A 15,265-nucleotide genomic window follows, 5' to 3' on the forward strand; every position below is an offset into this window, starting at 1 on the left:
TCCACAACTCTGTCACATTTCCAGCCGCATTTATATCAAAGTGATATTTAACCACATTTGCTTTAAGAAGGGCGCTAAACATTAACCTGCAGCTCTCATCTTATTTCCCACAGTCCTGTTTGAAATAATTATTTTGTTATCACTGCTCAATATCTATCTACCAGCCTTCTCAGCTCGCTGTCATTACTGGGTAAATGGGTGCCCTATTGAATTCATGTACAGATTGAATTTAATGAGTTGCAATTTTATACATAAGCAATAATTTAAAATGACACAATTGATGAAGATGTAAAAACAAACTAAATGTAACATAACATTTACTGTACATACACCATATAAAATCCTAATTCCAAAACAGCACAAGCCAGGGGGGAAAGTAGCAATTGCCAGAGTAATGGATATACGGAATAACACTATTTTTTTATTTTGTCATATATGCCTTTAGTCAGGCACATGCACGGATACGTGACAGGGCAGTCAGGATAGTTGTGATATGGTATCTGTCGGTGGATATTTACAGTATGTACGAATTTGAGTCCTTGTGAGAATTCTGATCCGCCGTGCAATCCAGACCATCCTGCGTACAGCAAATCCTTTCAAAATTTAACAGCTCGACTCGATAAAATTTGCAGCTATCTGTATTTTAATTTTAGCCAGTCAAAAAGAAAATTCCAGATACTGCAACTATATTCGGATACTACAACTATATTTCTGCTATCCACAAATATCATTTCAGATATTTTTAATTCATTTCACCTAAGAAAAATACTGTTAGTTTTTTCATTCACATGTATGTGATTTGCCATTACAGACACAGATACACTGTTGCAATTATGAATATCTGCAAATGATATCTACAATTCCAAGACATAACTCAATTGGTTCCTTTTCAGCAAATTTACAACAGTGCTGTCCGAACTATGGCCTATGGTCATTGCTGTCTACTGCGGGGGGGGCATGGGAAGTGTGAATGTATGTGTGTGCGCGTGTGTGTTCTCTTGGATCGCCACCTTGACATGGTGGAGAACCTTGTGTGTTCCTTGTGTGTGACCCTAATGTGCCGTTCCGGCATTACCTATGACGTAAGGGGGCGAGGTTCCAGACAAAGCGCGATCCAATAAGACCTCAACGGCGGATGATGACGATGTCACAACGGCACTGAAGATGGATGAAGGCTGCAACAGAGGATGGCCTCCAGTCGTCGTGGTTCTCCATGCCATTGGAACCAGGCCCCCATCTGCCAAGGGGCTGTGTGGTGGTTGCAGGTGCATGAGTCTCCCCACGTTAAAAGACATCACACGCAGGCGTCCACCTGAAAGGAAACCCATCATACTTTACATCCCGGATAGAAAAAGTCCTGTGGCGACCAGGAAGTGGTGACGGGAGCAGGACAGTGTAGTCTGGGAGCTCCTTGCCACAACCTGGCACACAGCCGGTGGGTGATAGATTCAGTCGCTAAGATCTTGGACTGAGGTACAAAGAGCTTTTCGGCAGCAGCACCCATGACTGAGCAGCCCTGTTTAAGATCTATTCTGCTCACCCCAGTAGGGGAGTTGGTTAGAAAAGGTACCCTAAAAATGGACTGCCTTAAAACTCCTGTCTGGACTACCGCATCCAGATTGATCACCACCACACGATCAGAAACATAAATTACGATTCTACTTTGGAACTTGGAATGTGAGGACTCTCATGGACATCTGCCATTATCTCAAGAGAGCTAAGGTTCCAGATTGACATCGCAGCGCTCTCCGAAACGCGACTGGCTGATGACAGGCAGATGAAGGAGGAGAAAGGCGGATACACTGGAAGGGAAAGCCTGCAAATGAGCCACGTATCCATGGCGTGGGCTTTGCCATAAAGAACGGCCTCATCAACCACCTCTATGAACTCCCTGTGGGTATCATATGACCATGCGTTTGATGCTTGCAAGCAGTCAAATGGCCACCGTTATTAGTGCGTATGCTCCAACGCTTGATGCACAGGATGAAGTAAAGGAGATCCTCTATGCTGACCTTGACACCATCCTATCCAAAGTTCCCAAGGAGGACAAGATAATTCTATTTGGAGACTTCAATGCCAGAGTGGGACGAAACCATCATCTATGGAGAGGCACGCTGGGAATAGAAGGGGTTGGAAACATCAACTCAAATGGCACACTACTGCTGACAGTGCTCAGAACACAACCTAGTGATCATCAACACACTTTTCCACAAAAAGAATACATTCAAAACATGATGGATGTATCCTCGCAGTAAATTCTGGCACCTCGTTGGCTATGTCATTGTCCGTACCAAAGACCGTTGTGACGTGCTTAACACCAGAGGAATGACCAGTGATTGCTGGACCGCCTCATTCGCTCCATCATGTGTTTCCGCTTTTTGCGGAAAAGAAGGATGCAGAAAAGACAGAGTCGGCCAAAGCTTAACATTGAGGGGCTCGGTGATACCACCTACCAACAACAGCCTGAGGTTCAGCACGCTGCTGAATGAAAAGAGAGCAATAACAAACAGGTGGAAAGAGCCTTTCAAGGATTTTCTGAACAGTGACACCACTCCGGAGATGGAGGCCCTTGAAAAACTCCCTCAACAGCCCGTAATTGAGAAGATTGGAGAACAACCCAGAGGTGCAGGATGGAATTAGGAAGATGAAGAACAACAAGGCGGCCGGCCCTGATGGCATCCCAGCAGAAGTCCTGAAGGAAGGCGGACCCAATCTCCTCTGACATATCCATGCCCTGCTTCTCAAAATATGGGAACTAGAGAACATCCCTGCACAACTTAGGGATGCCCTAGTTGTCCCCATCTTTAAGAAGGGAGACAAGGCACACCACGGGAACTACCGTGGCATTTCCCTTCTGTCCACCACAGGCAAAGCCCTAGCTCGAGTTTTGGCCAACAGACTCACACCCCTGTCAGAAAACATCCTTCCCGAGTCTCAAAGTGGTTTCCGCCCAAACAGAGGCACTACAGACATGATTTTCATTGCTCCTCAACTCCAAGAAAAATGCAGGGAACAAAATTTACCACTACTCATGGCCTTCATAGACCTCACTGTTGGGTCTAAATATCATCAGACACTACATCACGTGCTAGAACAAAGAGGAGAAGACAACCAGGATGAGTTTACTCGTGAGGAGAACGATAGAGAAAGGAAGCTCAGTTACAATCCCCACCAATTCTCAGTTCCTCCTCCACGTGCTCCTGTTTTTAATGTTTTGGTTGCCCTGGTTACAGAGGCGTTGCTACACTAAAGGGAGGGGAGATAGTGGTTTTAGCAACGATGATTAGCTAAGGAATGTAGTGTAGTGTGATTTAGCACTTGTCGGCCCTCGACCCCCGCATCGGGATTGCAGAGTTGGAGATATACCATCAGAGATGCCTCAGAAAATTCCTCAGGATCAGTTGGAGGATCCACGCACTAACACCAGCGTCCTGAAGGAGGCTGACATCTCCACCATCGCCGCCACCATCGCTCAACACCAGCTCAGATGGACTGGTCATGTTGTCCGCATGGCTGATTTCCGCCTTCCAAAACAAGTTCACTACTCCCAGCTTGCTGAAGGAAAACGTGCCCCAGGAGGCCAGAAAATGAGGTATAAGGATAACATCAAAACAAACATCAAAAGGTTCCACATAGACCTTGAAACTTGGCAAGAGATGGCAAAAAATAGGTTGTCATGGAGAAACCTTGTCCGTGAGGGTGCTGCACTTTATAACGACGACCTCCACCATACTGCAGAAGACAAGCACAGACTCAAAAAGGAAAGAGCATCCACCAAACAGGCCCAGCCCAAACCCACCACCACCACTACTTTCACCTGCCCACACTGCACAAGAACAATTGGGTCCAGGATCGGCCTTCACGCTCATCTGAAGACCCACAAGGACCAAGAGTGACCGCCAATGATGTGTAGAGGTTGGTTGTCGGTAGCAGAAGCATGTAACTGGGGCAACCGTTTTTGAAAATATCTTTTTTGCAAAATAACATTGGACAGTTTAAATTACCTCTGATGCAATTACTTACTGGTGTGACAGATGATTTTGTTTTTGTACATCATTTGGCTTCTAAATGCCCAAGGGGAAATGTAACAAGAGAGAAGCCCCTGCTAAACCCCTGCTAAACCCTAAAGTTTCAGATGAAACTTCTTTGACGAATGATAACTCCTTGGAGGAGGATACTACAGATTGATCCACAATCAACAACGATCTGCCATTGCAAGCAGTGACAAGTAGGATTTTGGACAGTAAAGACTCTGACTTGAATACTAAAATAGTCACTTTACGGAAGAAACGGCAAAACGAGGGACCGGTTTTAGCAACTTGGAGTCGGGCTTGAATACATACGCTGACAGGACGACTTCCATTACCTTAACGAGGCCATTCACCAAGTAAATTGGCATTATAGCTTTCTGCTGGGGCAACTCCAGGGTAAGACATCTGAATTCTCCAGCATAGCAGGGGGCAACATCTCAAGTGATGCTGATTCGTTTCTCTCTGGGAGATGTTTGAGAGGTTAAGGCAGACATGGGCAAACTACGGCCCGCGAGCCACATCCGGCCCACGGGGCCGTTTAATCTGGCCCGCCAAACCAGAATATTATACTTTTTTTTAATGTCATTTTCCCTGCACTGACTGCGTTTCCCCAGTAGATGGGGAAACGCCCGCCTGCACATTTACTCCCAGAAGCCGAGTCAGAAAGCTCAGTGCACAGTCACAAGTGCATGTACGTACTCAGTAGTATGGACCCGGCGCACTCCGCGCTCTATTTCTATCCGTGCCGAATTTCGAGTGTGGCCTGTGACGTCGTAATTCACGTGCTGAGCTTTCCGATACAGTTTTACGCTAATGCCACTCACAAACCTTCCCCTGGAATCCATCCATTTTCTGAACCGCTTTGTCCCCACGTGCTGGAGCCTATCCCAGCCGTCATCGGGCAGTAGGCGGGGGACACCCTGAACCGGTTGCCAGCCAATCGCAGGGCACACATACCTAGCAATCGCACTCATACCTAGGGACAATTTAGAGTCTTCAATCGGCCTACCAACCAGTTTGGGATGTGGGGAGAAACCGGAGTGCCCGGAGAAAACCCACGCGGACACGGGGAAAACATGCAAACTCCACACAGGGAGGGCCGGAGGTGGAATCGACCACAAACTGGACTCTCCTAACTGTGAGGCGGACGTGCTACCCAGTGCCTCACCGAGCCGCCTCTCCCCTGGAATCCTTCCATTAAAATGAGTGGCCCGAGAAAAAGAAAGGCGGACACTAAGTGCCGAGTGTTTAAAATAAGAGTGGACGATTTGGCTCGACCGACGTGTATGAGCAGACGTTCAGCCACCTGAACATCAACAAAGCCCCGTCACAGATTTAGGTTAACGGACACCGCGGATCTATCCTAAGAAAGGCCACAACAAATTTTACTTCAGACTATGATGCACTAGCAAAAAAAAGGGAGACAAATAACACTGTTCCCACTGAAAATCAAGGGGAGTTTCTCTAGTTTGTTGTAAAAAAAAAATGGAATTTTGAAAATAATTTGTACAAATAGCAGGGATTGAAACTAACAACCATTCTCATTTTCAAACGATGCAGGATGCTCAAGGACATTGAGGTTTGCAACTAATCTTAACTTTTAAAGGTTTTAAGGCCGACTTTAAGAAAGTGTTTCCCGTTTCCTTACCTTTGTCACCAGGTGTTTGTGAGTTAAAGCTCTGCTCTGATTTTCAGATATCCATCACCGTGTTGCCGTTTTGATTTCTTTATGACTTTATTTAGATGTATTCTTTCACTGATTCTTCAAGATGATGTATTTGGTCAGAATGTTTGCTGTTTTATGTGATTTCGCCTCATAAGATAAACATCTTTCATAAATCTGACCTGCAGCCGCTGAAGTGATGGAAACTGTTATTCATAATAACAGTGTTGTATTTAATGAGAATCACTTTTCAAAAAGCTTTTTTTCCGAATATCCATGCTTTACTACCTACTAAAGGCCAGAACCTTTTATGCAGTGACCTTTACGTGTCATTTATATTACTTCACACAAACATTACATCCATCTACTCCTGGTTTGGCCCCCCAGTCAAAATTGCGAACCCAATTCGGCCCGCAAGTCAAAAAGGTTGCCCTCCCCTGGGTTAAGGTATATGGGTAAACTTCGAGGTTTCTACTTGTAAATTTTTGTTGGCACCACAATCGTAGAAAAGGCTGCTAGAGGGCTGTGAGACTGACTCCTTTAATGGGGCGGAACTTAGAGCCCAAGTTGCATTGTATGTTGAAGAAGGAGGAAAGGCGAAAAAAAAAGGAAGAACAGTGGCTATAGATTGACTGTTCTGACTATTCATATCCTTTGTTTAGTTCAGCCGAGTGCAGTTTACCCTGCTTCAGTGTGCGTAAGGACAAACCACACACACACGCAAGTACCCCCTACACACTCAGACGTTGTCTGAAGCATCAAGTTGTACTGTGGCTGCTAATCTTATTAAAACATCAGAAAACCCAAGACCCTTTTTCAGAGTTTCTAATCGGACGCACAACAATGATCTGGATTAAACCACCAGCACATAAGTTGTCACTATTTTTCAACAATCATATTTCTCAGTGTCTGACTGGGATCGTTTTTCTCAGCTTCAGCAGAGCTGTTGTTTTGTGCTTGCTGACAAGTACTGGGTCGCCGAGCAGTTTCTGTTGTTCTGGTCTCATTTTCAGCTGGGACTCTGGAAAGAAAACCACATGGGAGCAAAAGATAATGCAAACAGGTTCTATGTAGACCTCCTTTAGGTGCAGGCTTCATAACATACACTGGTATGTGCATTTTTTTTCAGGGCAACAGACGTCGGCCTCCGACCGATCAGCTAACTTATGCTTCCCTTTGAGATGGACATTCTGACCAACAGTGTTGCCTTCTCTCAAGGTTGAATCAACCACATGCTCGTCAAAGTAGCCTTTGTTGCGATGAACTACTTTCTTTGAGCATCACAATGTGGGACCACGGACGAGAGGGAATAGACAGTGGATGAAGGAGACCAGATGGAGAATGGTGAGATTTGTTGCTGGCACAAACTGGACAGGCAGTGATAAACTCCTCAATTTCCTTGCGCATTACTAGCCACCAGTCTGGCAACCAAAAACAGTGTCCGACGAACTCCCGGGTGACAGGCCACTTTGGAGGTATGTCCCCATTTCAACACGGACGTAGCACATCCGGAACAAACAGCTTCCCCTCTGGAGTGCTGTCTGGAACCTAGTCCTTCCTCCAACATCTTTTTGACCTCTCACTGAAGACCATGATACAAAGCCTCTCACGTCTCTGCTGCTGTAAGATGACTGCCGGAAGTAGTACATCCGGAAGAAACTGCTTCCCCTCTGGAGTGCTGTCTGGAACCAGACTTTCCTCCACCATCTTTTCGACCTCCTACCAAAGACTGCCCACGAGACAACGCCTCCCACGTCTCTGTCTCTGCTGCTCAGCTGCCGTGAGCTGATTGCCGCCGAGTTGCATGGATTCTTCATTGCAGAGGGTACCTGGAATGATTGTATAATTTATTTGACGCACCAAAATTAGAACAACCGCACGTCAACTCAAGTTGCTGAGAGCTGCTCTGAGAAAATGGGGATATGTTTTTTTCTGCAGGGGGTGGGTCCTCATTTTACGTCACAATGAGAGGACCCGTTTGTTTTCTTGGAGCGGGACAGCTGTTTAGAGAGCAGGGATATGCAGGAATGCTCCAAGATGAGTGAACGGAGGAAAATACCACTTTGGCAGTGCTATAAGCTCTAAAAATCTGATTCAGTGTGATATGGCTTTTTTAATAATCCTATAAGGGGAACTTTATTATTGTAAAAAGTTTTGTATAAACAAATCAAACAAACAAATCCTACAAGGGAAACTTTATTATTGTATCAAGTTTTGTAAGAACAAACAAACAAACAAACAAATATAAAATGGCTTGACAGATAAACCACTGTATAAGTGAGGGAACAAATAAATAAAACCACAATTACAGGAATTCAGACATATAGGGGGTCCTCGGTCTATGACATTGATCTGTAAACAAAATTTCGGTGTACGTCGGAACAGTAATAAAATGAAACAGTGCAGTAATAAAAAAAAAAGAGAAAACAATTCCTTACCTTTATTCCTGTGGTTGATGATAACTGTTGCGTGTTGTGGGGGATGTCCGTTGTTGAGCCAGGAAAACAAAGGTGTGGAGTTTAGAGTTGGTTCTTTATTGGCAAGATCTTGGGTTGTTTAATGGCGGCCAATACACAAGGCACGGCAGCAGATGAAACAACTTCTGTCTCCAGGTCAGCTTGTTTTATATTGTCCGGAAAGGCGGGAACTTGTCACATGACCATTTCGTACCTGAGGCGGGAACTTGTCACATGACCATTTCGTACCAGAGTGTGGGGGGCGGCACCCCCCTGTGTGTGTTCATCCAGTTGTGTGTGTTGTATACGTGTCCTGATTGAGCAGTTATGTTTGCATAAAATAATAAAAGAATTGTACATATGAGCATCATATTGTACAGAGATTGTCTCCCCTAATAGAACGTGTCCACATTGCTGTTGCTCCCTCTTCATAACATACGCGTGAGAGAGACTGCTGCGTATACCATACGAGTTGGTAGCGCCATTTTCCTCGGTCCACAGCCTCGCTCGCGGTGTATTCTTCCGCCATGCGCACCAACTAGTTTCCGTGTGCGTGAAGAATCTCAAAACGCCTCACACGATGCAAAAACACTTAGGTTGAAAAAAGGCTTTATGAGATGAAATACGAAAAAAAGTATATATGAGACGTATGTCGTAAACACAAAACGTAACTCGAGGTCATTGTAAACCGAGGACCCCCTGTATATTTGGTATAGGCATTCAGACATTATTCTCGCATTATTCTTGGATGTAGAAGTTTTATTTTATATACAAAGGCTCAATGTCGATTATTTTGTATTCCAGGCATGCCAGAGAGATAGTTCTGAAGTATGAGGGACGCCTAACAAGGACCAGGGGCTATCAGACAGCAGGAGCTGATGTATGTATAAAAACTAGTAAGATTTCTATCAAACCCATGTCCTTTTTTTATTTCTGTAATGAAGAGCTGTACATTTGTGGTCAAAATTAACTTGCCAATAATATGCTGCACCAAGCATTCTAAAAATGAAATCATGTGGTCACAGACACAATCCCTGCTGAGATCAAACTTAAAAAAAACTAGGAAGAAAACCAGAGACGGGACACAAGATCATGTTAATTTGTTATATGTCTTGATTAACTGCCACAAAAGTGGACCTGAAGCTAAAATTGTGGACAGACTGTTTTCGTTTGGAAAAAGGTATTGAAGTGGCCCAGAAAAGAGCTGAAGACGAGGATGGATGGTGGATAATTATGTCCTATTTCCTGAGTGAGCAGAAATGGCAAGGTCGTTTGTGATTTTGATGAGAGCTGTCAGTGATGTGGTGAGATTTTAAAGCTTGAGCGAAGGATCCAGCACGGAGACTAGATCCTTGTTTGAAGGCCAAAGTGGCAGGATTATGGAAGAAGGCAGAAGCAATGAGCAGTTCAATTATGCAGTATAAAATAGTTATTGTTTTCTGTGCGCACGTGTGTGAGGTGTATAGCATGAAGCTGGCCCCCCACCCCACGCAGAATTTAAGGGAAATAGTCTGTTTCGTTTGTGCCATGTTTGTGCTGCAGCAAAAACCAGCACAAATGTAGCACAAACGAAACAGACCATTGCCCTTAAAGGACACGTATTGTGGAAGATTTACTTTTTTTCGCTTTTAAAATCATTTCCTTGTGTATCTGAAGTAACCAGGAGTGTAGAAAAGTGTAATATATACCTCCAGGTACTGCAGAGATACTATTATGATCGTTTTGGGGGGCTAATTTTTACTCTGTTCAGATTTCTTCGTTTTCTATGACAATTTCTTATCTACTACATCACATCCGTTGAGGCGGGACAAACCAAACAAGGTAATTAATGGGTGTTGCCAACAAAAATCTGAATAATAAACATGGCAGATAAGCGGAAAACCGGAAACAAAAGTAGATTCTGCGATAATATTTTTGTACCATTTTAATATTATCTATCTGCAAACAGGAACATATTTATTTTGCCATGTTTAAAACGAATTTGCCTAGTTTATAACTCGGTGAGACTTTTCTGGTCCAAACAACTCGAGGATGCTGAAGTAGAGAGATCGAAATGTTCCGTTGTTGGATGCATCAATCCACACAATTCATTGTATCGTCCCCCAGCATCAGAACTTCAAAGAAGTGCCTGGTCAAATTTCATTTTTCAAGCAGTGTTCCCACATCTGTGGGCAAAGTCCTGCTTGTTCAAGGACGAGTGTCTCAGAATTTTTTTGTCAGTAGGATTAGCCGAAAGACTTTGTTTCATTGATGGTTGATTTCCTTCAATCTGTGGAAACCACGGATACAGTAAAGTGGTAAGCTTGAGATGACACAAAAATAATAAACTGCATTTCATTTTCACATTATTGCGTGTCTATGATGCAATCATTTTCATAGCTTTCTGTTAATTTTAGAGCTGAGCGCTCTGTTTTCACTTTTTGTGGGTGTATTTTGAGTAGTTGTAGCAGAAAAATTGCATCGAAGGTGCTGTATTATTCTTGGGGAACACAATCTGTTAAATGCAATCGTTAGTTTCTCGCTAATGCTGGAATTAGCTTACTGGTTAACTTGACTGCAGTGCCTGTTTACAAGACGTGTTGATAAATATTGCAAGGGCATTTATTTTGTTACGTCTGATCTATGTATGGACAACCCATCTACCATTGACATCTCTTAATCAATCAAAAAGTTTGTGGCGTAAGTAAACGCTACCGCGGCTAAAAAAAACTACAAATATGTCTGACCCGAAACGGAGGTGCACATCATGTGTCCTGAAGGGAGTGGGATGTGAAGTATTAATTTGCATTTAAAGAGACCGCACCAAAACGGCTTGGTCTGAGCCGCACCTCAGAACAAGTATAAAAAAGGGACCTGTGATGCTATCCAAACGAGGAATTCAGATAAAAGCATCGCTGTTCCACTTTATATAAGCCACAACTGAATGAGTAAAACCTAAAAGAATTTATAAATGTGATACGTAAGGTTTAAATTTTGAGTGTGGTGGGGGTCCACCTTCACGCAGGTCATGCAAGTCTTAAAGTCTAAAAGAAAGAAAATTGCATCAAATAGTTATTAAAAGGGGTGGAACGGTGGTTGACTGGTAGCACGCCCGTCTCACAATGCAGATAGACATGCCCGCTACACTTGTGAAGAGTAGCGGTTCAGAAAATGGATCGATAGTTTTTAAAACGTAGGCTTGGTTCTCAGCATTATAGTTGAATTATGAACTATCCTTCCAAGTCCCGAAGGACATGCTCCAAATTCCCAATTCAGGAGTATTTTATTGTTTTGGAAAGTGAAGGCAAAACTGAAAAAATAATGAAAAGAAAAAGTTTGGGGCTTTTGTTTTCATGTTTGTTTCATATATTGTTTTGTACCTCGATTTCTTTCTATCTTTCTTATATTTAATAATGGTGTTAATGTATCGTATGTTTTTCCATATTACAGGCCCTAGGTATTGCTTTGATCAAATAAGGGCCTTATCCTGAACATACACTTGACACTGATTAAATTGTACACTATTTATGTCACATTTATATTTCATTCCTACCGTTGTCATCATTCACCGTGAGTTTAATCAAAATGTGTCTGGGAAGAGTAGTTTAAGTAAATATATGCCTCGCACAACATCAGATTATTTGCTAAGAGTCGCTCTATTTCGATAATTTTCTCTTGTGCTGCATTATCTTATTATCACAGCCATAGTGATTGGAAAAGAACAACAGACAAGATTCCCTTTCCATGTGTTTTAGAAATGTTTGATCCGCTTCAACTGTTTCTGTTTCACCAAGATAAACTCAGGCTACGAAAGCAATGTTGTGCAATGCAGTCAGAGTAAATTACAATAGCTATTGTGATAGTGCTAGTTAATTACAGTGTTAAAGCTGCTCAGGCGCCATTAGAATAAATTGTCTTTAAGAGAGCAGTGTGACAATGAATAATTAATATGCATTTTGGTGTCTGGTTGAGTGAAAACTCAGCATTTCATCTGACGTGACCTTTAATCACAATTTTCAACTGATGCAGTTATAGTTGGATTAGGCCTTGAATAATGCTCCACTGTTGTGTTTTGACACATATGTCTAGAATTGACATAAACAACAGCAATAATAATTGTAAAATACTATTGAATAATCAACCATAGCATTAAAATCAAAAGTTAAATTAGTCAGTTAACAAGAACAATTTAAGTGAACAGCATGAATCTATGGATTGCTGTAAATTTCTGATGTATAAAATGTAAAACACTGTTAAATATTCATCCCCACAATGCAAACAGTAATAGTTAATGCTTAGCTGGGAATAAGAAACTATAATTTGATTCCTTTCTCCACCGCATGATCAAAAATACATTCTACTTCTTTATTAATCACCTTGCACTAAAATTGACAAAGGGGATTGCAGGCACACTGTTTTGCTGAATACTAGACATAAAGATGGGCAACGGATATTTATCAAATTATGCAACGCTCTGTTTCCCCATCAATACTTCAAAATCAGCGATTGGATGTACACTTTGACCTTTTTTTTTTAATTGGCACAGACAGGCGAATAGTGGTGCATGCGTGTTGCGGGATGGGTATAATAAGAATTATTCATTAAATTTGTATAGCGCTTTTCAAAGACCCAAAGACAGGTATGTAATGGGATTAAATGTAGAAGCACAAGAAGCTACACATTTTAGGTAAAATGATAGGTGTCTCAAATTACAGGGCAGCCAAAATATTTTAAGAGAGGCCCTGTAAATGCAATTGCAATTGGACTTGATATTCCACAACCCTCCAGGGATACCATCAGCGGTCCACTCTGCACGCATATCCCTCCCTGTCAATCGGGGCAATCTGCTGGATTCTATGCATCCAACACACAGGTGAGACACGCAAGGCTCCACTAGGTTGCCCTAACTGGCCGGACGCCATTTGTTGCAACTCAATCGGCATACAAAGCTGCTGTCAATCAAATCAAACATAATAGAACTTGAAATGTGGCAGTTGATCTGCAAAATAGAGCCTAATATATCACTCTTATAGCGCAATCGGTGGTCCGACTGTCAAAAACGGGGTTTTAAATATAAGTTTGTCACAGGCTTTGATGCTAGAGATGCCAATGTCATGAATTGAGGTAGTTGTTTTGGTTCCTACATTCCCAAATAATAATAATAATTATTATATTATATAATTTATTATATAATAAATTTATAATAATTTATTTATTGTTTATTTATTTAGTTTATTTGCTTATTACTGATTCATTGCTCTTATCTATTGTCTTTACTCTGTGCTATTTGCTTGTATGTGTTGTGTGATGTGTCTAGTCACCGTGGGACGGTGGGGAACCTAATTTCGATCTCTTTGTGTGTCTTAACATGTGAAGGAATTGACAATACAGCAGACTTTGACTTTGTCACTGGCGGTGGATCCAAGCCTTTTTGTTCAGCTGTCACTCATGATTCGACACCCTGCTCTGTTGATACCACGCCTCCCACACCACATTCTGATCGGAAGTGTGAAACTCCAAAAACAGATCTGAAACTGAAAAAATAAAGATCTGAAAGTGACAAAAAGATTTTAAACTGAAAAAAATAAAAATAGAAAATGAAAATATAAAACATGCAACTGAAAAATAGACCTAAAATGTCGAAAAATAAATGGGAGTGAATGGTGAAAATAAATACAATTACCAAAGTGAAGCAACATTTTTAAGTCAAGTAAAACTCTTCATTTGATTATTTTTTCTTCACCTTCATCTTCTTTCGCTTATCCGGGGTCGGGTCGCGGGGGCAGCAGCTTTAGGAGGGACTCCCAGACCTCCCTCTCCCCAGCCACTTCCTCCAGCTCATCCCGGGGGATCCAAAGGCGTTCCCAGGCCAGCCGAGAGACGTAGTCTCTCCAGCGCGTCCTGGGTCGACCCCGGGGTCTCCTACCGGTGGGACATGCCCGGAACACCTCCCCAGGGAGGCGTCCAGGAGGCATCCTGATGAGATGCCCGAGCCACCTCATCTGGCTCCTCTCAACGTGGAGGAGCAGTGGCTCTACTCCGAGTCTCTCCCGGATGACCGAGCTTCTCACCCTATCTCTAAGGGAGAGCCCGGACACCCTGCGGAGGAAACTCATTACAGCCGCTTGTATCCTGGATCTCGTTCTTTCGGTCACGACCCATAGCTCGTGACCATAGGTGAGGGTAGGAGCGTAGATCGACCGGTAAATCGAGAGCTTTGCCTTTTGGCTCAGCTCTCTCTTCACCACGACGGACCGGTACAGAGTCCGCATTACTGCCGACGCTGCACCGATCCGCCTGTCGATCTCGCGCTCCATCCTGCCCTCACTCGTGAACAAGACCCCAAGATACTTGAACTCCTCCACTTGGGGCAGGATCTCATCCCCGATCCGGAGAGGGCATTCCACCCTTTTCCGACCGAGGACCATGGACTCGGATTTGGAGGTGCTGACCCTCATCCCGACCGCTTCACACTCGGCTGCGAACCGCTCCAGTGAGAGCTGGAGATCACGGACTGAAGAAGCCAACAGCACCACGTCATCTGCAAAAAGCAGAGACGCGATGCTGAGGTCCCCAAACCGGACCCCCTCAACGCCTCGGCTGCGCCTAGAAATTCTGTCCATAAAAATTATGAACAGAATCGGTGACAAAGGGCAGCCTTGGCGGAGTCCAACCCTCACTGGGAACGAATCCGACTTACTGCTGGAAATGCGGACCAAACTCTGGCATCGGTGATACAGGGACGGAACCGCCCTTATCAGTTGGCTCGGCAACCCGTACTCCCGAAGCACCCCCCAGAGAACCTCCCGAGGGACACGGTCGAACGCCTTCTCCAAGTCCACAAAACACATGTGGACTGGTTGGGCGAACTCCCATGCACCCTCGAGGATCCTGCCGAGGGTGTAGAGCTGGTCCACTGTTCCACGGCCAGGACGAAAGCCACACTGCTCCTCCTGAATCCGAGGTTCGACCTCCCGACGGATCCTCCTCTCCAGCACCCCTGAATAGACCTTACCAGGGAGGCTGAGGAGTGTGATTCCCCTGTAATTGGAACACACCCTCCGGTCCCCCTTCTTAAAGAGGGGAACCACCACCCCAGTCTGCCAATCCAGAGGCACCGTCCCCGATGTCCACGC

The 15,265-nt window shown here is 43.8% G+C and overlaps 1 protein-coding gene across 1 annotated transcript in view; it reads left to right on the plus strand.

Annotated features, from left to right (window-relative positions):
- Positions 1-15,265, plus strand: part of tmc3 (transmembrane channel like 3) — a 107,570-nt gene that overhangs the window by 9,175 nt on the left and 83,130 nt on the right. The window contains exon 3 of the mRNA XM_085907594.1: positions 8,955-9,030. Coding sequence (XP_085763720.1) covers positions 8,955-9,030 — 76 coding nt within the window. The remainder of the gene's footprint in view (positions 1-8,954; positions 9,031-15,265) is intronic.

The sequence above is a fragment of the Syngnathus leptorhynchus genome, chromosome 3, assembly GCF_054491065.1.
Source record: "Syngnathus leptorhynchus isolate UIUO chromosome 3, UIUO_Slep, whole genome shotgun sequence".
NCBI classification, from domain to species: Eukaryota; Metazoa; Chordata; class Actinopteri; order Syngnathiformes; family Syngnathidae; genus Syngnathus; species Syngnathus leptorhynchus.